Source organism: Myotis myotis, unplaced genomic scaffold, assembly GCF_014108235.1.
Source record: "Myotis myotis isolate mMyoMyo1 unplaced genomic scaffold, mMyoMyo1.p scaffold_m19_p_9, whole genome shotgun sequence".
In the NCBI taxonomy this organism is placed as follows: Eukaryota; Metazoa; Chordata; class Mammalia; order Chiroptera; family Vespertilionidae; genus Myotis; species Myotis myotis.
The window spans coordinates 33,404,796-33,431,185 of record NW_023416401.1 but is presented as its reverse complement, the minus strand read 5'-3'; the positions used below and the strand labels follow the sequence as shown (position 1 = coordinate 33,431,185).

Below are 26,390 nucleotides of genomic sequence, written 5' to 3'. Positions count from 1 at the left end.
GGAAAGAAAGTCTCTCTTTTAGACTTTTTTATAAGTAATAATAGCCAAACTCTTTATTTAAGTTGATAATCAGTTTATTGGAAATAGTGGCTGAATTAGAACTACCATTTCCAACTGCTTTTTATCAAATGCAGTGTCGTATATACATGGAGAATTAACAGTTCATATGCCCCATCTTGGGCATTTCTTATTAAACAATGAGCAGGGTATCAATGCTGTATATTTTGGCCATGGAGGCTGATATTGAAAGTTAGTGTGAGGAGAATTTGGTTGGAATTTCTTATAAGGATTGCTTGAAGATTCTAAAATTTCCTTTTCAGCTAGAAAGAATGTAAAGTGAGGGGAATTTTTTATTCTTCCTGCAACAGCAGCTGAATGCATTTTAATGGGCTGTAGTGTCACTGGTGATTTATTGCCCTTTTTTGTTCTTTTATGTGTTATATTTGTCATTCTGCTATGGCAGTTTCATCTATAAAACAGTATAGTTACAAGAAAATGGTAAGAGGATACAGGAGTGTCATGGGAGATTCTGTCCCTTTTTCCTTGTCATTTTGTGGAAGGAAATGCTGAGTCAAATGTCAAGATTTTGGTTTCAGAAATAATATCTTTTAAAAGATGTATACTGCACCAAGTAGTTTTGTTTCCCATTGTTACTACATATACTTTAGGATTTCTATGTAAAAGCTTTTCAGTGTAAGACAACAATTTAATTTTTCAATATTATTTTGTGTTTTCTCTTTCTATCAGCAAGAAGAACGGAAAATAAAACAATATATTTAACAGTCTTCTGTTTGCTTAAGGCATAGAGCTTTCTGGCTTGTAGAGGATAAATTGAAATTCTGTACTTTGGGAAATCTACCTCTTCATTTTGTTAGCAATCTGGTGCCTTGTGCATGTTTAAGAAGAATGCTGAGACTAAATAGTTGAGCTCAAAACCAAGATTTCAGTAAAAGATGCAAAATATTGGGAAAAGAAAGTATCTATAGTTTCAAAACATAGTTTAAGTTTTTGCATGAAACAATTAATTTTAATGAGTTTAATTATTCTTAACTTTTCTATAAGGAAATATATTTCAATCTTATAATAAATTAAGTTAATTTATTTTTTATATTAATAAGCATGGAAAAGTCATGAATATTTCAAAGACATTTATCTAAACTGAGTGACAATAGCATTTCACTAAGTCTTTATCTTTACCCCAGTGGCTAGCATGAAACTCCACCCTACTGTTGATAGATGCCAACTATGATCATTTGATTTTCATCCCTTGCTTTAGAAAACTGTTAGTACAATTTAGGATAAAAGGTGAATTTGTTGGCAAAAGGCCATGTTGTACTACTGTGTGATATTTGTTTGGTTGACTTTGGACTAGTCTCTCTTGTAAATAAGTATTTTTAAATACTATAAACTGCCGAAACCGGTTTGGCTCAGTGGATAGAGCGTCGGCCTGCGGACTGAGAAGTCCCAGGTTCAATTCCGGTCAAGGGCATGTACCTGGGTTACGGGCACATCCCCAGTGGGATATGTACAGGAGGCAGCTGATTGATGTTTCTCTCTCATCGATGTTTCTAACTCTCTATCTCTCTCCCTTCCTCTCTGTGAAAAATCAATAAAAAATATATTTTAAATAAATAAATACTATAAACTACTTAGTATTTGTGAGATTTTTTAAAAAGTATTTATGGCTGTGATCAAATATATTTAATCAGAATGGAAAGGAAGTCAGAATTTCCTTCATTATCTTAACTCAGCCGGATGTTGAAAAGGCAGCAAATCAAGAAAATATCAAGGATAGATCTAGAATAAACAAAACTCCCTTTTGAACAAAGAATTCTTCTCTTAAATACTTTCTGGCCTTGTAAAAGAATTAAGGGAAAGCCAGGACCTGCGAATTGAAGGAGAGAAAAAAAAACAAAAAAAACACCATCTTTTCAACAGAAATACCTCATTTTATTTGCCCTTTTGACACTATCAGTGTCCAGACATGTTCACCAATGTCTTCAGTGTACTGAGAGGGAGGCCCAACGATTTTTTTAAATATTGGCTCATAAATTTCTAGCATGTTCAAATTACATACACCTTTGTCCTCCCCACCCCCTTGCCTGCCCGACATACATACTGCTTGTAGAATTATCATTGTTTTTAATGTGAGAGGATCTAGGATTTAGCTTTTAATGTCTGATTTGTTCACAAACCATGGCTTTTCCAGCTCAGCTACCATATATTCTCAAGCAAGTGATCCCCTCCCCCCTCTCTGGGAGGGTTGTCCTAAGGACAAGGGGAGGTGGCTCTCCTTTGTGGAACTGAAGCTCTTCTCTAGTCCCTTTCCCTTTCCTTATACTAGTATTTGGCAGACAAATCCAGGCCTTCAAGAGGGAGTTTCTCTCTCCTTGATGAAAATGATTTAAAACATTATTTTTATTTTTAAAAATCAATAAATCATGGAGTAAAATGCAACATTTGCATGCTTTATGTTCAAAGCTGAAACAAAAGACTTCAATGAAATTTCAATGTAACTGTAGGCCACTGGGGATAAACCTCAGATTCGTGCTGGTACTGGCCTCTCTTCTGCACTTTGGGGGACCAGTGACCAGTGCATAGGGACAGTGAGGTTTAGACTGCAGAGCGTTTTCTAAACCACATGGCACACTTCCTAGGGCAGTTTTCAAATATGTCAGTGAGGAATCTGGGCTTAAGGATTCTCTGCACCAAATTTTGATAGGGTGGTTTTCATGGACTCTGCATCCCAGTGTACATAATTTAGAAAGCATTTACTTTAGATTGAAGGTAGTAAGTTCAAGTCAGCTCTTGGGGAAGTCTCCTAAACTCTCAATTTCAGCTTCCATATTTGGAAAACAGGGAGAATACTATTTTTTAATTTCATGGTGGGCAGTGAGAGAATGACTACAATAATACACGCATATAAAAGACCTCACACAAACCTGGCCCAGGCTAAAGGCAGAATTTGGAAATGGCAGTTGCTGATAACTTTTTCTGTAGCTTTGTAGTTTTTATTCTAATCAAGGACTATTTTAAGGCTTTCAAGAGAACTAGGAAATTACACTGGACCACCACCAGTCCCAAGTTTTTGAATTTCACAGGCCTTCAGAGAGGTGCAATATTGAACTTCTGGGAAAATGAATGGATTTCTTGATGCTGCATAGGGTGTTATTTACATGAACACAATGTGGATGGCATGGTCTCCAGGAGCGCCAGAGCATGAGAGGAATATTATTATTCTCTCATATGTCAAAATCTGCAATGAGTCCCCCACGGGCAAATATTTTCCATTTGCCAGTCTTTGGGATATAAGCAGCAGCAGCCTGACCCAGGCTATGATCTTGCTGCTGGCAGAGATGGTGATGATGATAATGATGAAAAAAGTTACTGCATTTTCAAAAACAACTACTTTTTGAAGCAGGAATAGCCGAAAGCAGTGTATAAACTATTCTGTGCTTTCTGTAGCCCAGCACAGGGAACAAAACACCTGGCTCCTTTTGTCATCCTGGCCATTCGGGGTTCCTTTGTTCTCACTGTCCTTGGTTTAAATGTGGACACCATTCTTTGTGTTTGTCCTTCAGTAACATCAGTTCTCAATAGAACCTAGGAGTATGCACTGTAATAGAACTCTATTCAGAAGGATTATAGATGATCTCATTAAATAATGTTTTCAGGCTCTGGGTATGAAGTTGGAAAATATAGTGGTGTGTAAGGGAATGAGAAGCATCACAATTTCTTCAACATGTTGTTTTCATTTGGAAGAGTGAAAAACTATCCCTGAGAAACAGTCTTTGAAAATGAGCCCGGCACCTGCCTTGGGCCTAATAAATGGCATCTGCTCAGCGCATCTATCAGTATCTCTGATGAGCTTTCCCATTTGCTCTGCTGAACATCCAAGCAATACATCACTCAGCGATGTAATTGATGTTCAGTTTAATATGTATAACTTACTTATTGGTATTGCTAATGATGCAATTATTAATTCTGGTTTATTATTAATTATAACAGTTAATTCTTCAAGTTGGAGCTCTCTTAGTCAAAATACTTTCTGGCAGATCAGTTTTTGTCTGGGAATTTGCCTCGGTGCTTTCTTATTTACTCAAGATTATTAACCAACTTGGCAAGTTCTTCTCCTATGTCTTTAAATACTTTCTTTACCAAATGGTGTATATTTATGTACATGCACATGGGTAAAGATCACATCAGAGTGAGTTACATGTCTTTTAGCCATTTAGGGGCCTAATAACGGGAATTTTCAGATTTCTACCTTATTTCATAAGTAATTAAGAAGTTAGAAAATGATTTCAAAGCAGAGTCCTGTAAATGTATAAAATGATTGTATAATCATTTTATTAATTGAAATTTTTCTAAAAAGCTCGAATCATATTAGCATCACCTTATTAAAAGTTTCTCTCTTTTTTTTTTAAACAGCCCCAGACCATTGTAATTACTCTGCAGCAAAAACTTGAGCTAGTTTGAAGACTTCTAAAACAAATTCCAGATGTGATCATGAAAAATGGTCCATAGCCACTTAATCATTACAAGTATTGAGTTCATAACACTTTATTCTTGATGGATACTCATTTCATGTCTCTCTCTGATATGTACCCAGTTAACTTTCTCGTCATTGATAGATATGTATTCCACTGCTTTGGTGGTAGAAATATAACATTTTGCCACTGGTATTTATTTTCATGTTCTTTCTTTCTATTAATCTCATTTTTACATTGATGAAACTTTGGTCAGTAAATTTATTGGTAAAGACTTTTATCTGTCACCAATGTCCTGAGAGAAACCGTCCTCTGTGCGCACTCTTGGCATGTTCAGGGGAGCCAGTGTGCAGACATTTTCCTTCTTCCTCAGCATATTGCCTGGATGCCCATGTGAGGTGATTCAAAAATTGCTGCAGATGCCTCTCTTCTTTTTTTTCTTTTTTTTTTTAAATATATTTTATTGATTTTTTACAGAGAGGAAGGGAGAGGGATAGAGAGTTAGAAACATCGATGAGAGAGAAACATCGATCAGCTGCCTCCTGCATACTCCCCACTGGGGATGTGTCCGCAACCAAGGTACATGCCCTTGACCGGAATCGAACCCAGGACCCTTCAGTCCACAGGCCGACGGGCCATCCACTGAGTCAAACCGGTCAGGCAGATGCCTCTGTTTTTAATAACCTCTCACCAAATACTGGGGATTAGTGAGGGAAAGACCACAAAATGCAATCTGTTGTCTTTACTTTCCACGTCTACCTTTTCTTCCTTTTTCTTTCCACTTATATCCATTGTCCTATGTCTGAGAACTTTAACATAAATGGAAATGGATAAGTAGGCTATGAAAACCATAACCATGCAAATGAAAAAGACAGAAACATTTAAATGAGATTTATTGTGAGAAATCTTTGATTCAGCAAACATGCTTTTGCATGTACTGTGGCCACCTAATAAGATGCTCAGCAAGGTCTATGAGGATCAAAGAGTAAAAGCAACTTTGTCCCAAAGGGTTTATGTTAGAGTATGTGGCACAAGGGACTTACTACAATAACTGCACACAAGGTTGACAATAGGAAGCTCTATGCAAGAGGGGTGAAACTTCCTATTGAAGTCCAGTAGGAAAGAGAATACTTTCTACAACAGCATTTGGGCTAAGTGCCCTTTGAAGGCAAGTGGTATTTAAACCTACAGAAAGTGAGGAGGGGAGTGCTTCCATGCAGGAGCAGCGGGAAGAGGACATGTTGGCTGTATGAGGAAAACAGAACATTTCCATTTGGTTGGAATATGGGTGGATGAAGGAAAGTAGACAGAGGACAATTATAAAGTCAGGGAAGCGGGAGGGAACCAGCTCCTGGAAGACCTTGATTGCCTTTTAAAATAAGCATTAGAAAACTCTTGGTTTTTTTGTTTCTGAAATGAAAGAGTGACCTGATGAGAGTTGTTCTTTAAGTAGATCAGTGGGGCTTCAGTATGTAAAAGACTGGATGTGATATCTACTTGGGAGTCAAGTACAAAAGCCCAGAAGAGAAGTAAACATGTCCATGGCAGTGGGAGTGGAGAAGGGATGAAGAAAAAACAGTGCTCTTTGACTTTTTTGAGATTGGGCAGGGTGGTGATAAGTGACCTCTCTAATATCCTGTGACTACCCGTCAACCCAAAGAGAGACTGAGAGAGCCCCCTTTTAATAGGTTTCATTTTTATGTGCCGAGGGTCAAAGTGTCCTTTATGTGTAACCAAATGTATTTACTTGTCCTGACTTTTATTGTGTATCTAGTATATTCTAAGCACTAAGGACACAGAGAGGGAAAAGGTGCAGTGTTTCTCTGTAAGAATTTGAACTCCTGCTCGCTCAAGCCTGTGTGTGTATGTTAAAAAATATGCCACATTCATACACAGGTCACACATGATCATTGTTCTCTTTACAAATGCCTCCTGCATATCTGAAGACATTCATTCAAGAAAGATTTACAAAGTGACCACTATGGCAAAGACATTGTGTTAATCTCAAGAAGTCAAAGGTGGACGAGAAATAGTCTGCACTCGTGAAAAGCTCCAGTGGAAGACAGTGTCATGGCACCTGCTGGTCTTTTCCTTGGTTAGATAAGTGACCTCAATTCCTTTTTTCTTTATTCATAGTCCTTTTTTTCTGCCCTGTGGATCACCCGTATTTTTTTCTTTGATTCCTTTTCAGCGTTTCTATTTGGAACAGCCTTTTGTACCCTGGAAGGAGTATTATGTGCATGCCATTCCTCTCGGACATTTCAGAATCACATTGACTGCATTACCAGCCCTTTTTTCTCCGCAGTTAGGCCCAGAAAGTCCTTCGTCCTCATATGTTTATCTTACTTTTCTTTCAGGATTTTAATTTTCTTATTGCATTGTTCTGCGTTTTTGTTTGTTTGGTTGTTTGGTTTGTTTTTGTGTGTGTGTGTTAGGCTCTCCTCTTTACAAAGGATCAAGATGATTTTGAACATGAGTCTTTTCTTCCAAAGTGTTAGCAGTAATCACCTGAGTTTACTGTATTACTGGAGAAAGTTGCGATGCAGATAAACAAGAGTGGACTTCATAGACTTACTTAGATCTAGAGTGTAGCCCCCTCACTTTCCTTCTCATTGACTTAGGGCAAGCTATCCTGACTGCTTCTGCTGCCTTGGTTTCCTCACTTGTAAAATGGTAGTAATTATACCTTATGGTGTAATCTTGTAAAATAAAAGCCTAATATGCTAAGTGTCTGATCATCCATTCAACCAATCAAAGTGTAATATGCTAATGATATGCTAAGGCCACTCAATGGCTCACTATAACGTGCACTGACCATCAAGAGGCAGGCGCTCCAACCAGTAAGTTAGCTTGCTGCTGGGGTCCGGCCAATCAGGACAGAGTGAGATAGGCCAGACACGCCCTGGAGCCCTCCCGCAGTCCCTCCCTGGCTGGCCAACCTCCCACATCCCTCCCCAGCCCCGATTGTCCACCGGTGGGATACCTTGGCCTGGCCTGTGCCTTCTCGCAATCCGGGACCCCTCAGGGGATGTTGGAGAGCAGGTTTCGGTCCGATCCAGCAGGCCAGGCGGAGGGACCCCACTGATGCATGAATTCGTGCAATGGGCCTCTAGTATTAAATAAAATTTGGGTAAGATACCTGGCATATAAAGTAGGTCTTCCAAAATGTCAGCCTTCTTCCTGTCTAATTTAGTAACATCAAATTAGCATGCTTTAAATTCTTTTACACTTAAAATATATTCTAGTTTCTACTTGTTGTGGGTAATTCTAAAACTAGGATTTTATTCCATCAGGTTTGCCTCTTTATTGTGTAAAAGGATATTTTAAAATAGTGCATTAAAAGAAATAGGCTAACTGATAAAGTGTAGTATTATATTAGAAGATGTTTTTAAAACAACAGACCAATTAAATATTTTTTCTGTTTTTCATGGCCTGGGAAAACCTCCCTCGCAGATTTTTAGGAACAACGATTCTTGAGTTGGATTTTTCTTCATGTTGTGTAGAGAATGACCTAAGGTGTTATATATAGATTCCTGGGTCCTACCTCAGACCCTGGATCCAGTCAGGGGGAAACTCAGCCATCTGCAGGTTTCAAAAACTCTCCAAGTGATTCTTAAAGTCACTTTCCTTGGAGAGTCTTTGTTCTAAAATATATTGAACAGAATGACACAGTTAATATAAGCCTTATTTATTAAAGAATTTCATTGTTTGAGGAAAAATTGCCTGTTTACTAAGTCAGAGTTGGGAGATTGTGTGACCCCATTCTGTCCTAAGACCCCAAGAATCCTTTGTACATTTCTAAGGTCCACCTTGTGTGTATGTGGCTTATTGGCCTGTGAGAGACGTCACACTTCTGCATGCATTTTGCTAGACTATATTTTTTGAACCTCAGAAATACTGGTTATTCTAGCAAGCAGAGAATTTTTTAGGTATATGTACTTTTTGATACGATAGTAAATGACACATTCCAGGCAGTAGACAAAACTTCAAGGGGTTTTGCAAACAGCTACAACTTTATTCAGGAAGCTGTGGTGATTCTTTGTCCCACAGGAATGATTTTTAAGAGTGAAACATAAGGTAGGCCATAACCCAAAGCCACAAAGTCTATAAGAAAATTTGAGGGGCAGTAGTGTTTATTTTAATGCCTTCAAACTCAGTTTCAAACTTTTAGAAATGTCTACTCTTAACTGGTGCAGCCTGGAAAACATCTACTCCCATTGCCTCTCTTGATTACTCACTTTATATGAAAGGTGAACACAGTTGATACCTTATTATTGACAAATCGTTTCTTCATTTTATTACTTGACCATGAATTGAGAAATGCAAATAAAAAAATAAAACTATTTCATCAGAATAGTAACAGCACTAATAATTCTCTTGAAACTTTTAGTGCCCAGATGGTAAGTGATAAGGCTTTGATAGATGATCTTCCCCTTTGGGTGTTGGCCACATCAATAACTGAGACAGTGACTGTCATGAAATTAGAACAAAAATAAAAAAAAGTAGATTAATTTTTTAAAGATGGCATATATCAAACAATCCAGTATTTCAGTTTTATATGAAAAATTATTATTCTGCCCTACGGTGGAAATTAGGGACAAAGGAAGAGTTATAAATTCAAAAGCATAATCAGGTTACAAACAGTACATAAAGTGTGAATGTAGATTATTCCAAGAGCAGTAATTGACTTTGCATTCCCAGGAAGAAAAACACTATATAATTTAAATGAAAAATCGTGGAGATGTTTTGTATTATGTATAACGTCAAGGTCCAACTGAAAAACCTAAACTCAGACTGCAAAGAATTTAAACTCTCTGAGCACAAGACATGAATGAACTGTCTCACATAATCTTGAAGACCAGGTTGTTGCTATTTTTAAGAAAAAGAAAAGAAATCTACCTCTGCAAAGGGTAAAAAGAAAAAAACACGAGAATTAATTAAAATAAATTCTCTATAAAGTCATACAAATGTTAGTAAAAAATGTATAAGGCTTCCTTAATTGAGATTTTACAGTATCTGTTGGGAACAGTGCTCTTTGTGCTACACTTGAAGTAACAATATTTTTATGTATTGCCACAGCTTCCACTTTATTTTCGACTTTTTTCTTGAGTTTCATTTCATAGGTTTGCTTGAACTCCTCAGTTTCTCTTTTCAGCAGTACCCGCCATGGTTGCTGTCCCCAGCGTCCCCTTCACCTCCCATATACCAGGAGTGGTATTTGGTATTTGTTTTGCCACTGAAGCGTTTTGCACGTAGCGAAATGAAGTATTTTGTTGCTTGGATTCAGTTCAAGCGTTGAACCAAAGGAAACACGTTTCTCCAGCAGGAAGCTGGCCATGTATTTCCATGGCACCAGCATCCACCCAGTCCTTTGCACTCTGACTCCTGAGCTCACCTGTGTGCAGCCAGTGGGGTGCCCGTGCGAGTCCCTTGTGTCCTTTCAGTTCCAGTTGCCCCCTTAGATCAGAATTGGAGGCTCCTTGCCAGGGTGAGGCAGTAGCCTTCCCATGGCCCGCTGACTGTCCTTCCTTTCCTTTCTTCAGTGAGCCTGGCTGGTTCGTACTGCCCAGGTATTCTTCATTCTCCTCAAGGGCTCCTCCACATGAATCTCAATCTCTCTCTCCCTCTCCCTCTCCCTCTCCCTCTCCCTCTCCCTCTCCCTCTCCCTCTCCCTCTCCCTCTCCCTCTCCCTCTCCCTCTCCCTCTCCCTCTCCCTCTCCCTCTCCCTCTCCCTCTCCCTTCTTTCTCTCTCCCTCTCCCTCCCTCCCTCCCTCTCTCTTCACCTCCTAAGTGTCCTCATGCAGTCTCATGGCTTTAAATACCATCTTTTTTGCTGCCAACCCCAAAACGTATTCTCTAAACTTAGACTCTAAACTTAGATGTCTCCCCACTATTTGCAACTGCCTACTTGTATCTCCTGTGGGTGTCTAATGTTTCAAAACTAACTTGTCTCAAACCAAATTCCTGACTCCCTCAGCTACCTGCCCCTCTTAATTCTCTACATCTCAGCAAATAGCAACTCCATCTTTCCAGCTACTCATGCCAGAAACCCGGATGTTATACCTACACACTTAACCCAGTTCACGGGCAAATGTATCTCAAGTTTGACCTCCACTGCTCCTGTCTTATTCCAAAGCATCAATAGCCTCATCCCTGATATTCCTGTTTCTACAATCGACATCCCCCCCCCCAAAGCCTATTCTAAACACCATGCCAGTGGGATTCTGTTAAATCATAAACCAGATCACATCACTCCACTCAGAATCCTCCCATAGCTCCCATCATGCACAAAAAAAGCAAAGTCTTTATAATGGTCTTTGGAGGTTCCCCCACTCTGACATTTCCCCACCACTTTCCCCAGCTTCCTCCACTCCGGGCACACCTCAGTATTTCAGTCTCATCGTGTGCCTGTGAACTTTTTCTTCCCACTGCCAAAGTGCTCCTTCCTGAATGTCATCATATCTCACTCCCGTTCCTCTTTCCTGTCTCTGCTCAAGTGTTACTTTCTCCATAACCCCCCATCTCAGATCTTACTGGCACCTGCCCGCCCTCAGAGTCCCCATTCCATTGCGCATGTTTCTCTGTAGCACCCACCACCCATTCACATCCCGCACAGGGTATGTGTGTACATCCGAGTCTCTTTCCCTGCAAGAATGTGACCACCCTTCAGCAGAGGTTCTGGCGCCCAAGCTGTCCCTAGGTGCTTCCTCACCTTCCCCTCCCTCCCTTTAGGAAGGCTTCCCATTTCCTCCAGCCTGTCCCGATGCTGTGGCGGAGGGTCACTAGCTCCAGGCCGCAGTGATGCCTTCCTGGCCTTCCGGGCTCGCATCCTGACATCTTCTGGGGAGTTTTGTGCAGCCAGTCCAGTAATCCAAACTGGGCCCAGACCTGAGGCCTGAGGCTGAGTCCTTGTGTTCTCAGCCTACCATGCTGCTGTTATTCCATTTAACATCGGTCACTGGGCCAAGACTGGCTGTTTTCTGCCAAGTTAAAAACCAACCAAATATTGCATTGGGTAATTGGGTTTGGGGTTCTTTTTTATTTTTGTTTTTGTTTTTTAGATTTTTTTTACATTAGACATTATAGCTGAAACCTTAAATAATGCAAATTATTTTTACCTGGATTACCTTTTTTTTTTTTTTTTTACAATTTTCTCAGTCATCAAAACAAAACAAAAGACCCAGAGCTGTCACTAGGAGTCAGTAGAGTGGGCATCTGTGAAGATTATGCACCATAAGTTTAGTAGCCCCTCCTCCTCCATCTCTCAGAGATATTTTAGCTTATTCATCATTTTAATGAATATGTTTAAGCCTAGATAGTGCCTGTTGTTAAATGTATATACTTGAATTTATTCTTTTTATAAAGATCTAAATGTGCAGTAAACTCTAAGCAGAATGCACAGCAGAGGGGAAAAATGCCTTTCCATGAAAAATTAGAATGTATATATCCCCTAAAAAAAAAATAATAAAAGTTTATGCCATTAGAAACCTGGCAAGAAAATAACAAGACAGAGGGGGAAATATTATGAAAACAACCCTTTTGCCAAGCAGTTTGTAAATTATACTGTTAAATTCAGAGATTTGGGTGGAGGGCAGGGAACAAGCTATCATTTGCAATGACATTCTGTCACTAAATCGTCCTCTGTCCGAGGCTGACTGACAGCTCACAAACACATGTTTCCAAGAAACAAAGTGGAGAGAAGAGCATCCTATGGAAGGAGAAGATGAAGCTACTCATTTCAGGGAGGGCTGCAGGGCAGGCAGAGAAAGACAGGAATGACACGTATCTAGAGTGAACCTGGAATTAATGACACACACCTCAGGGCCGTAATTTATTTCATCCCAACTAGTGTCTGTGTTCATGCTTCCCCAGATCAGTGCTAAACCCAGACATGGGACTCAACCCCGTCATTCAGGCACTCACAGTGATCTAGTGGCTGTGCCCTGTTGCAATCAGAGGGTGGGTGGCTCACAGGCAGCCTCCTTGCCTTTCTCGAGTTGGCCTCCATTTTGTATGATTGCTACCCTAATCACACTGCAACTGTGTCCTGCAGAGATAGGACATTTCATTTTCTTGACCTGCAATGTGAAATGAGTTAAAAGTAAGTGCTAAAGAATGATAATACTGAGGTTACACTGGCTGCATAGCAATGTGCTTGCCTGCTTCCTTTAGGGAATGAATAGCTGCAGGGCGATCTCTTTTCCTGACCCAGAGATGTGTAGAGTCATTCACCAGTTCTCACAGGACACAGGCAAAAAGCTACAGGAACACGCACTAGTTGCCTGGTTAACAGAAGCAAATGCATGACCATTATCAGGACAAACTCTTACTGAATGTTTACAATGTATGGGTTGTAGCCATGTATTTTTATATTCAGATTTTCTGAGCTAAATTAAGGTTTTCTTAAAAAAAGAGAGAGAAAAAGAAAGAAAAAGTTCTTTTCCAAAGTGTTGTATTTACTGGCATAATTTGATTACAAAAATACTTAGTGAACTTTCAATCTATAGCTAGGTTTGTAAGATGCATGGAATGAGTCCCAGTACGGCAACATTTGGAAGAATAAAACCAATTTTATTTAATTATTTTGAAGTTAAGATTTTGTAATTGGGTAGAAAAATCAAAATTAGAAACATTGAACCTTTTTCAGTTTTGTGTATGTGAAATATGTTATTTTTACCTGGGTTGCTTTTTCAATTTTTCATTTATCCATTTATAACATACACATTTTCTAATTCTCACCTGAAGGTATGTTTTTAGTTTATTTTAGAGCGAGAAGAAGGGAAAGAGAGAGGAGAAACATTAATGTGAGAAAGAAGCATCATCTGTTGATTCCCCGCCCCCCCCCCCACACACACACACACACACATTTGCCCTGACTAGGGATTGAACCTGCAACCTTTTGCTGTACAGGATGATGCTCCAATCAACTGAGCCACCCAGCCAGGGCTATAACATATACATTTTATCTTTAAATTGTTCCCAGCAACGTATTTAGTGTAATAATGTCCTCCAAATCTACCACTTGGTTGTATGTTCCAGTGGCATATTGGAGTAGTATATTTAAGATGTAATTACAATAAAAGGAGAAATCATTAATGGTTTCAAGGTTTATCTAAACAACTAGTTTGAGAGATACTCATTCAAACAAAATAACAGAACATCCTCTGGAAGTGGTCAGAAATAAAAATGACCTATTAAGAATTACCCAGAAGGTTTTGTATTTAATAAGGTGTCAATTGTACAGCACAGCTTCTTGTACGATTGTCACTGATTGGAATGTACACACGGAGTGAAACTCAGATGGCCATGGCCTCTGTGCACTTTGTGTTTCTCCCTGACCTTGACTATCTTCTCCAGTCTGATGGCCACAGCTATGTTCAGGCTGCAGAATCATCTATAAAATCTTAATGTGAATGCCTTTTGAAAGAAACATTGTTAGTATGTTCCCAATGGAAACAGATGAAAAAATTATAGCTTGACGCACCCTACTTCTCTGACATGACTCATCTTAGCATAAACCCATTCTAGAATGCACAAGACACAACGAAGGTTAAGTTTTTTAAGAGCCAGTTGAAGCATGAATGGAAAACCCAATGAAAGGATAGAAAGGGGTGGTACCAACATTCACTTTTAATTACATTTTTTTACCAATGAAACAAGAAGAAAACTCTAAAGTGAGAAATTTGAACATATAATTTTCCTCCTTTCAGGATGATTTGTCAACCTAGTGAGGGTGACGTGATGGCTCAGATGCTGAGCACCATCTTGCTCTGATTAAAAAGGTAGAAGCCCTTAAAAAAATGGATTCTGTTTAGTGAATTGAACATTACCTTCCTAATATTTTTCATCCAGAGCTCATTTAGCAGAGGAAATGAATATTTCATCTGACGTTGATGTGACATTCCATCACATTATACCATAAACAGGACAAACGGTGTTTTTGGAAATGAGAAAGCAGGAGAGCTAAGACAGCCGCCACTGTAAGGCTTTGGTTATCTCATTTCAACAGATATTAAATGTGGGTGCCAGTAGTGTGATCATCAGCTGCTTCCTACGTTGTATAAATTGCTTAGAAGGAGTCTTTTGCCCACCAGATGTGACCTAGATTTAGATTTCCAAAGACAGAGGGAAAAAATCTCTATTGTGTTAAAAAAAAAAAAAAAAAAACACAACAACAACAATTGCTGGTAAAATGCATGGTAAATGAGCTTATCTCACTTTTCCAGGTGTTTGGTTTAATATGTTATAGAATTACTGCTTCATTTATGAAAAATAATTGAGGAAACTATTCCAGCAAATCAAATTTGGATAAAGGCTTAGGATAGCAATTGTGTTGTTAGCAAGTTTTAAAATGGCAAAAAGAGCAGGGAGCCAATAGAGATAATAAAAATATAAAAAACTGTGTTTGAGAAGAGTCTCTTATAAAAGGGTCAGTTATGAGTGTGCTATCCAGCTCATGTTATAATTTAGTAAAATATGGAAGAACAATGTGAACAATTACACTCCTTTCAGTGATTTTGAAAGCTGTTGAAAAAGTCAAAGCTTGTCTGTCTGCAGGCTCTGATAAGTCTGTGTTACATGCAGCCAAAAAAAAACTAATGTAACATCTCTATTCTCTCTTACTCACCCTCTTTTCTTTCTCATTTCCTTTCATCTTTAGGAGCTGCTACTCCAAAACCTGTCCCAGAACCTGAGGAACCAACAGACCATACAGTTAAAATTGCTGGAGTCATTGCTGGCATCTTGCTGTTTGTTATTATATTTCTTGGAGTTGTGTTGATAATGAAGAAAAGGTGAGCTCCTCACTGTTGTTAAAGATGTGGTGCTATGCCATTGTTGCCACATTGCTTCAGGTGTGTGAAAATGGTCAGTTATTGAATTGGGTTTTTCTTGTTTTTGTTTGTTCGTTTGTTTAAATATATTTTATTGATTTTTTACAGAGAGGAAGGGAGAGGGATAGAGAGTTAGAAACATCGATGAGAGAGAAACATCGATCAGCTGCCTCCTGTACACCCCTCACTGGGGATGTGCCTGCAACCAAGGTACATCCCCTTAACCGGAATCGAACCTGGGACCTTTCAGTCTGCAGGCTGACGCTCTATCCACTGAGCCAAACCAGTCAGGGCTTGAATTGGTTTTGATGACCAAGACACATCTGTGACTCTAATTGTTGACATTTTTCATCATGTAGCATTCAAGGTTATGGGACAACATTTAGAATAAATGGTTATTTTGTATGAATATGCAAAGCTAATCATGCCAAGTTAACATAAAAATCATGTGTTTTCCCACAAGTCAGTATGTAAAGCTCTGCAGAATCTTTAAAGACATTTATTCACCAGGCAACGTTTAGTACTTATTATTGATGTGTTAACATATTTGATGTTCTTGGGGATATGAGAAAGAAGACTTCCTTCTCTTTATAATGAAGATGAGGATGACAGTGTGGAGCCCATGTTATGTGCAGGCACCATGCTCGGGGGTTGACTGCACAACACCCCAGGAGAAAGAAACTCTCAAAGAACAGCCTGGCAGAAACACAGGGCATGACGTGGTTAAGGATGAGAACTAGAGCACATGGCATGGTATGAGACTGCACTGTCTAGCCAAGGGGTGGTCTCAGGGAGGAGAAAACAGAGACAGCTATAATAAGCAATTCTTACCTCTGATGCTTGAAAAATATACAGTGTCTTCTGTTTTGTGAAAATAAGCAAAAACTCATTTAATAATAATACAATGTTCAACTTATACAAAAATTATCAACATAAAAGTAGAGATGGTAAAGGAACTACAGGATAAATTTTCCCAAACAGGGAATACTCAGATCTTGTTTCTTTATAGTTTTAAAATAATTACAGAGTAGGAGTAAAGTCATAGATGGTTGGGGGTGAGGATGGAGAGGTTTGGAAAATGAGGTCTTGAAAGTCTTATCTGGTCATCTATGGAGACTGGAGGTGGCCCTAAAACAGGCTGTTGGCCTTTAAGCAGGTAGTAGTTTGATATAATTTTTATCTTAGAAAGATCACGCTGATGTTAGGGTTGAGCACAGTGTGGGGGAATAGAACTAGAGTCAGAAAGACTAGTTGAATGAAGAGGGGGCAACTTTAGAAAAATCCAGAGAGAAGGTAAGTTTCTGTAGCCATCTGGAAGCAGAAGCTGAGGGAGATGGAACAGTGCAGAAAGAATCTAGTTTACTGGCTTAGACAGCTTAGTGGAGATATTAGTAGTGACCAAAATGTGAAATATAGAAAACAGAACGTATTTGGGGAGTGAAAATGGAGAGTTCATTTTTACACTTTTTAAAGTTCACTCTCCCTGTAAAGTCAAGTGGACATTCCCACTAGGCCACTGGATAGGCTGGTGTGAACTAGGATAACCAGTTGCCATAGTCAAGGTTATCGACATGTCCTGGAGTGGAATCCATAGGTTTGGATGAGGTCACTCAAAGTTAAGTGTAGAGTGAGAAGAAGGAAGTCAAGGAAGAAGATAAAACCTTGGGTAACAGCAGTATTTAAGGGGTAAGTTAGATTATTTGTATATATATATATATATACAAATGCTTCTTTTTTTACTTCTTCCTTATTTGGTATTCATTATTGTAGTCAGGCCTCAAGACAAAGTGTTGCTCTGTCCCAGCTGTTTTTATCACTAATGGGTCCCCATCACTTGAACTCTTCCTTTCCAACATCTCTATTCCTTTCTCTCTTCCCCCCGCCCCCATCATTTTATTTCTCTTCTTACTTTTAATTCTTTTTTTCCTTTTTATTTCACTTCTCTGTACCTCTTTTCTTTACACTTCTTTTCTTCTTTATTTGGCTATTTATCTCTTTATTTCTTCCTCCATATCTCTTTCTTTTTTATTTTTTTTTCTATTTTACTTCTGTCTCACCTCTCATATTTTTTCTCCTGGATGTACTTCATCTCTCTCCACCTTGATGTTTAAGCATATCATGGTCTGTACTGTTCGGTGTGTTTTTTTAGTATGATTCTGTATAAATTCTAAGCAACACTAGGCCTTCCATGGCTGCATATTAAAATTAAGCATTTTGGATAGATTTATTATCAATTCTAGAAATATGTGGATTTTGTGTCATCTGGCAAGCAGTTGCCCTTGTGACCTTAGCTAAATGTGAACTCACCCTCCCAGAGTCTATTTCTGCTGGGTCTCTCAGGTAGTCATGGAGGTGATGTCATAAATTATGCACTTGAAGATATTACCTGTGGTAACATATGCCCTTGATACAATTTTAGACTAAAACCAATAACTCATATTAAATTTACATGATTATTTACTACATAATCATCTTTAAAGGGTTGTTTTCACAGCATGTGCTACTTTTGTATGTGCTTTTTCCAAATATAGATATGTTCTTTGTAAGGCAATATGCTGTGCCTATAAGTACAAACCTTGTATGATTTAGACCTGAACAGTCATGTGGTACAAACTTTCATATTTAACAGAAATTCTTAAATTTCCAATTGTTCAGGGTTTACCCAAAAATGTTTTAAAAGTTTTGTTTTTAAACATAATAGTTAAAACATGATAGTAATCATGGATAAGTTGCTGGAGTGTTATTGATGGTTTGGTTACATGGTTTGGTTATCAGAAACACAGAATATATTTTTTACTGAGGAACACTTTCCATCTAACATTTTATAGTTTTAGTAAAGCATACATTACAAAATGATCACCACAATATATCTAGTGAATGTCTATTACCAATTACGTAGTTACAAAAATATTTTTCTTGTGATGAGGACTTTTAAGATGTACTCCTAACAATTTTCAATTATGCAATGCAGTATTATTACCTTAAGTCACCATTCTGTACAGTACATCCCCATGACTTATCTACTTCATAGCGGGAGGTTTATACATTTTGACCTCTTCCCTCATTTCAGCCATCCCTCGCCCCCCAGCCCCCAACGCCAAGAGGAATACTGAATCCAGACTTGGAATTCCTACATCTGTATGTTAACTAACTTGGTGATTCTCAGCTTCTCTTGGCCTTAGTTTCTTCATTTGTAACTGAGGGATTTGCACTATATGATCTCTGAAGTCCCTCCCAATTTTAGAATATTAGGTTTTCTGTTATGTAGCAGCCTATGGTGACAGTATTATACATTTGCTATTCTAGAAGTACAGTGAGTGGCTCATTACTGTATTTCATTATTTAAACATACCCAGTGTTTCTTTCAAAGGCTCTCTTTGCTCAGTCAATTCAAGTCTAGAAGTGTTAGTTGATGAGTGGTTTATCTTTTAGCCACAAGGGAAGGAGAGAGAGGAAAGGAAAAGAATTACCTCAGGAGTGGGATTAAGTGTAGTATTGGTCATTTTGTGGGTTAGAGCCTAATGCTAATCCAGCTTGACTCCCAGTCCTGTGTGAGCTGTTAGTCTGTTTTTCTTCTACCCACAGTACTGAGTCAGCCAGCACAAATGTATGCCATTGGTTGTAAAGACAGACTGGGCCCAAGAGAAAGTATGGGTGAAAAAATTCATTAAAATTTCTTGAAATACAATTGGATGTCCTTCTGCTGAGGAAAAGTCAGTAGTTACTGTCTGTGTTTGTTAGCAGGCCAGGCCAGGTGGGCCTGAGATCTTGAGAAGAGGAACAGCAAATATTATTGGGAGGCATTTTCAATTATTGGCTTAACTAAGATGTGTTACCTTCTGAAAGACTAACCTTCTATAAAAAATAGTTGTTGGCCCATCCAGTGTGGCTCTGTGATTCAGCATGGACCTATGAACCAAGAGGTCACCAGTTTGATTCCTGGTCAGGGCACATGCCCAGGTTGCAGGCTTGATACCCAGTAGGGGGTGTGTAGGAGGCAGCTAGTCAATGATGTTTCTCTCTTATCGATGTTTCTATCTCTCTATTCCTCTCCCCTCTCTCTCTAAAAATGAACAAAAACATATTTTAAAAAATAGTTGCTGAAGGGAGACCTCTAGTAAACATGGAAAATCTGCTCAACTCATACTGATGGAATTCTTAGGCAATGATCACTAAAAACAGAAGTGTCCATGAGGTGTATTTAGCTAGAATGTTTTATAAACCTTTCACAGATTAATGACTAATTGTTAATTTGTTTATAAATATTAATCCATTTGAGCCTTGCCTGGACTAATTTGAAATATTTTCCTTAAAAACTGATGCAAAGACTTTACATTTATTACCTTTTTATTCCCTAAGTAAAGCAATTTTTTATTATATTTATCTTTCCCCAAAACATTCTTTCCTTTGAGGGTGCAGTGTTTGATGCCACAAGTGTTAAGAAAGGGCATGAGATGAATAAAAGTTTCATACATGACAATATACTCTCAAAATTAAATAAGTTGAGTAGGAGATATGTAGCTTTATCATGTTTACCATGTATTATTAAAATATCTATTTTTTAACAGTTTTCATAAGCAATGATTTATCTCAATAACATGTTTAACAGAATTTAGCATACAAGCACCATCAATTTTAAGCTGATCAATTATATTTACTATTGTTTTAAAATTTCTATAGATCTTTTAAAAATTTGAGAATATTTATATTAATTAAAAATTGAGAACATTTATATTAATTATAATAAAATTCCAGTCTCAGCTGATGTGGTAAATAGAAATTACAGAAGTTGTGGCTCTATGGAAATAATCAAAGAGATATGCATTCATGGTCAAAATAGCAAATGTTACCTACTCAACTACATGAACATTTGTTTTAGGTAAATATAATTATTTTAATTCTGAAGCACTATACCTCTACCTTCTTCCCACAACACATTTTAACAGATGTATATTTGTCATTAAATGCAAATGCTACACATCTCGTTAAATATTTAGCACCCATTATATTATATTTAAATAGTACTGGTACTTCCAAGAAAAAATCTCAATAAAAATAGGAAGTATTTCTGAAGATATCATGAAACAAAAAGGATAAAAGAGAAACTGATGAAAGCCCTATTTTCAAAGAGATGCCTGCAGCATGTGGCTGGCGGCAAGCTGACATTAAATGCAGTTCTCCCACTATACCTGTTTACCCCCGAGATAAGAATTTCTGTTCCACTCTAACCAAGTGTGCGTTGCATGTGGGAAATATTTTAAGTCTGTAAGTTTTATTCAGAGTCCTATTTCGAAGTCACATTTTCAAAAACTGCATTAAGGAAAGTAGACATTTCTTTGTGATTGTTACCTAGAGTGTGTATACTTCATATGCAGCCATATAAATAATAGCCAGATGCCAAGACTGTTCTACTCTAGCACATGCGTTGGTATGCATGAAACAGGAAATACGTACACACAGATGAACATCCATATGGCATCCTAATCTATCGACTAGCTCATGCCCTTCAGTTTTCTAGATGATGATGATTGAAACAACTTGTTGTACAGACGTAAGTTAATCAAAATGACCTTTTTAAGGTCTCCTCTAACCTGGACTTCATATGATTACCTGAATAGCTCCTACATGAGCCACTATTTTGGATTCAACCAAAAGGTTTAATAATATTCCATTAGGAGTTCTTTGGGAGCTCTTTATAAGGAAGGTTTTATTTTAAAATGAGTGTGGCGGAATATAGGCACCAGTGTTTTCATTTTACAGGAGGAAAATGTCAGAGAATGATAATGGAGCCACTTGGGCTTTAGAATCTTACAAACCTGGTTAGAATCCCAGCCTCTACTTGGTAGCAGTGAAAACTTAGATGAGAAATGTGATGATAATGTGTGCTTCATAAGGAAAGCATGAATATTAAATGATATAACTCATGTACACAGGTGGTGCTTGATAAATGATAGCTTAAGGGTTATTATTGGAGGTTGGGAAGTTCAAGGTGACATAGGTAGTACACGCCAAGCCTGGGATAAATCCAGGTGTGTCTGATTGTTAAGCACCTTGCTACACTAGTCATGCAATAGAACTCTGAGATGCCTCTTGCTCTGTAACACTCAGACACTTTCAGTTTACTTTGCTGTAAGCCTACCAGTACTTGAAACTTTGCCAGCACGTTTTAATCTTCTTTTTGAGCTATCATTGGAGAATTAGCTAAATAACAGCTTTTTCCACTTCCTTCTTCTCAAAAGTGTTTTTTAAATGCCTTCAGATATATGTACTTTGTGTATTCTTTGAATCATAACTTTACTTCAGGCATCTCACAGTAGTGAGGAGACTATCTTTGTCTGGTTTAGTGAGTGAGAGAACTTGGGGAAGTTTCCTCATGAGCTGTCAATCAACGGAGCCCTTGCTCTTCCCCTTCTGCCTCAGAGACAAATGCTAGAGCCTAGGTGAGAGGGGCCCTGGAGACAAATGCTTGCTGCACACCTTGGCTCTGTGGCTCTAGTTGTGTGACCCTGGGCAAGATATAGTTTTGTGGCCCTCATTTTCCCCAGGTGTACCACGGGCATAACAATAGTATATTTACCCCCATAAGAGTGTTAGGAAAAGATAATTAGTTATTACCATTGCATTTCTGGTCCCGATAAATATTAACTATATTATTAATAATATTATTCATAAACTATATTATTAATAAACATAAAACATTAGCATATGATCTATAGCTGACTCGAGTTTCAATGTGCATTACATGCTGCCTCGAAGCCTGGTTTCCATGCAAGAAGAACTGCTCTTTGGCCACGCTCACCCAGCAGTGTTCCTGAGGCAGAGGCTCCTGCTCAGGCCAGGGGATGGCTGGAATATGCGAAAAAATTCTCTGCAGAGAAGTAAAGCAAAGCCTCCTACCATGCGTGGGGACTTCCCTCTACGCCCAAATTTTTCTGAGGGGGCATGGCCATGGCATTCAACTCAAATACTTTGGGCATCAAAACCCATCAGGCCCTGGCCAGGTGGATCAGTTGGTTGGAGTATCAACCAGTACGCCAAAAGGCTGTGGGCTGAATTCCTGGTCTGAGCATATACCTAGGTTTTGGGTTCGATCCCAGTCGGGGTGTGTACAGGAGGCAACCAATGTCTCTCTTATATCAATGTTTCTCTCTCATACTCTCTCTCTCTTTCTGACTCTCTCTCTAAATCAATAAACATATCCTCTAGTGAGGATAAAAAAAATAGAAAATGAAAAGAAAGTATCAGACTCAGACCCAGTAAGAGGCCAAATGGTCTGTCTCCAGGGGTCAGAAAAAAAGGGCAGCCTTGCTCTTTTCAGGGTGCTTACTAGTGGCGTGCATGTATATGAACTCCCTGCTCAGCATATTATCCCAACCCCAGGTCAGGATAGGCCTCTAGAGCCTCTGGCGGTGGATCCTTTGCCATGTGACAAGGCACCAGCCCTGAACCTGCTGGACCGTCACCAGCTATCTCAGGGCACAATTGTCCTATTGATTTCCTTTTTTATGCCCTTTGGCTTTCCAGCACAGCTTGTTTTACCCAGTGTCTTTTAGTGTAGCTGACTAAAATGTTTTTTCTGTGTATCTTACCTCTGAAGTTCAAGTCTAATAGTCTAAAGATGTTAAGAGTGGTTGCATATTTATCACTGAAATCAATGGTTCTCCACACTTGATGTCTGCAAGCAGCATGTGTTGACATTCCCAGCTTGGTCCCACCAAGGCTGTTAATGTTCTCCAAAGGGTATATGTCTCTATTCGTGTTGACATGGCTTCACTTTCTACAGGGCAGGGCAAAAGTAGGTTTACAGTTGTGAGTGCACAAAACTGAGTTATTCTTGTGTTATTGTTTATCAATATTGTGTTTTCCATCTGAATGACTATAAAACTACTTTGGCACCACCTGTGATTCGTAGAGTGGGAAAAACCCAGGGCCTGAAAACTAAGGATATTTTACTTGGGATCATTGTCTAAACCTGTCATCTTACTTAGTGAATCCAGGAATTCAGACTGACTGGTATCATTTCTTCAACTCTTACTACTTTTGTTTTGTACTAATGAGTAAAAGAGTATTGAAAAATACTTTGAGTATATGGGGGAAAATTATATTTATATAGGCGAATTTCTAACCTAAGCTTCGTGATCCTTCTTCTACTAACATAAATCTAAATTTCTTTTTAATAAGAAGAATTGTATCTGGAATCCTTAAACTAGGTTCATGTATAGAAATTCACATAAAATTAATTGTTAACTAGAATAGACCAGAGCTACTGTGTTAATGGAGGAAGGAATGCTTTGTTTGTTTGTTTGTTTGTTTGTTTGTTTTGGTGGATCTCAGCATTATAAGATGCAATACTGTAGTAAATAATAAAATGACTTGAACAGGAAAGGCATGTTTTTGCCAGTATCCTCCTAAAGTGAGCTTCAAGGGGAATAATGCTTCACTAGACCTACTGGATGCAGCTTTTGTTATTTTCACACATGCTATTTCCTTATTGGCACTGCAGTGGTGGAACTAAAGTTAAGCTATTTTTATGGCAACTAGTAAAAATTGACTCATTTATTAAATTCAACGTACTTCTATTTGTAAAAACAACATACTTCTATTTGTAAAAACAAAAAATTGGCAAAAATATAGTCCAGGTTATCCTATCTAAGAATGGCCCATTTTATCCCTCCTGCACATGCATAGGCATAAATACACCTTTCTAAAATTAATTATGTTTCTGAGATGGCTTGAAGCAGCACCTTCCTGAATAGCAGAATTCTAATTTGGACCCAGAAATTGGGTACTTTCCTTACTCACCCCCTCATTTCAGAGCTCACAGCACATTCTCCTTGCATTCAGGCTCTTGAATTATTTGGATGCCACCTGTCTTTTCTATTAAATTATAGCATGTGAAGGGCTGTGATGTGATCCTTTTTAATCATCTTTGACTTCCCACTTCCCACATCTAGTACAGTACTTTTCCCATCGTAGATATGTAGTATATTTAATAATTAAAGACAAAATATACTTCTTTAATACAGGTCCTTCAGTGCAACACTAGACTTTGAATTGCTTTGGCTTTTTATTTATAGGGATGTAAATTGTATACTATCATAATATATTTTATTAATTTTTCTGAAGTGCAGGCAGTCTGTGGACAGATTCCCTGTTTTAATGGAATGATTTCTTAAAAGTTTGAATTCCTTAAGTTTTTAATTTGAGATATCAGAATAGTTTAAATGAATAGAGATATATTTAAATTCAGATGCAGCTTAATTAAAAGAAAAATATGCTCATAACTATCATTTACTTAAATTATCATTTATTTTTAAAACCTCTTTGAGTCTTTTAGATACATAGAGTACTCTGTTGCATATTTTTCACAAGTAACATCAATTTAGATAAAAATTGTTATATTCAAAAAATGAATAAACAGCCTCAGGATGAATTTTTCTTCATGGTATGAGCATTGGTCCTAAATAAATTAAAATATCCAATTTTTCAGGTCTTCCATCCAGTGGGTTTATAATGGAAATGTTCAGGCTGATGTCTAGCTATGCCAGAACTCTTTGTAATTCACCCAGGTCTTCTCATTTCCAGGCCAGACTGCTAATAGCTCTCCCCCTGCATCCTCGCATGGAATTTTTCCTCTGAGTGTGTGTTTAATAAGAATTTGTGATAAATAATGGTTCACTGTATAGTTATTGGGAGCTAACACACTGTCCTTTATCTTTTTACTTGCTTTGTCTAAAGTCTGTGGGTTGTGGGTTTGAGTCAGCAGTCAGTTTTTTGAAGAAATTGGCCATTCCTCCAAGATAGTGGTCAGCTTTAATGCCTAATTCTTAGGCACTGTCTTACCCTTTACCAAAAGAAAGAGTGGAAAATCTCAGAAATATGTTACGATCTTAAAAATGAAGTGTTGACGTAGCACTAACTGAAATTCTTAACTCAATGGCTGTCATCTGAGAGTGGTATTTCCCACTTAGGGGACACTTGAAAATGCGTGAGGGTATCTTGCTGAGACTGGCTTCATTATAAATTGTGTCTGTGGACTGAATAGTTTTGTTGCCCTGGTAGTCAAGATTTTTCTTTTATAATTTTTTGAGCTAGGGTTGACTCAGAATTCTGATCCTAAGATTCATCTTAAGAGTCATAGCCAGAACTGCCTCTGGAGCCAGTAAAGGTGGTTCAGCTGAGTGAAGGCGAAGCCCTGGTGAAGACTTTGCCTTGAGAAGGCATCTGTTCAGGTTCAGTCAGGTATACTCCAGTGTTACCAATCTTCCTGTCCCTGCCCCCAATAAATCTTTATTTTATTAAAATTTTTTATCATTGGCAACTAATCAATTTTTAAATGTTGTGTTGGCCACGTAAAATGGGGTATCTATTTACTAATTTGTGATTCCTAATTCTAGTGTAAGATAAATCAAGCAGGGGACATGTAAATGATGACATTTTTAAACTCCTTTTATCATCTACCTGTTTCTGGCTGTAAGTATTGTCTTATACGAGAAAAGAAAATAGACTTTTTGCCCAAGATTCCTCTCTGTCCAGGTGCTCCTTGGTACATATGATGCCATCTGATAGCGAAATGGGCCTGCAGTGTATTTTGTGAATAGGCAGTTCCTGCTTAGAAATACATGATAACCTAAGCTTCACTTATCCTGTTGGTGATGCTCCCAGGTGGTTTGGATTATGTTCCTCCAGTTTATAAGTAGAGCCCATCCCTGCTTTCTACACTAAGAATTGCTACTGACTCCTGGATCTCTCTCTAACACAAGTTGGGAATCTCTGGACACCAGAGGAGCCTCAGATAGTAAGTAACATCTCTAAGATTGCTTTCCTCATGGGAGTAACATTAAATGTTTAAAATTTTGCTTACAGCAATCATATTTCTGGTCTTTTAAAATGGTTTCCCCACTGTAGGAGAGAGTACCAGGCTGCCCCGACAATGTTCACCTTTGTGGATGGCCATGTTCTAAGGGACGCTGGCCCCACACCAGCGCGGCCTTCCCTCCAGAGATGACTTGCTGACGGATTGTGCCTGGCCGACCAAGTCAGAGCCCTGGGTGCTATAGGTTCTCCT

General features: G+C 38.4%; 1 protein-coding gene across 12 annotated transcripts in view; it reads left to right on the top strand.

The window, feature by feature from the left end:
- The window catches only part of PTPRM (protein tyrosine phosphatase receptor type M), a 666,818-nt gene that overhangs the window by 446,774 nt on the left and 193,654 nt on the right, over positions 1-26,390 (top strand). For all 12 annotated transcript variants that reach the window (XM_036321438.1, XM_036321437.1, XM_036321435.1 and 9 more), the window contains one exon: positions 15,151-15,283. In XM_036321438.1, coding sequence (XP_036177331.1) covers positions 15,151-15,283 — 133 coding nt within the window. The remainder of the gene's footprint in view (positions 1-15,150; positions 15,284-26,390) is intronic.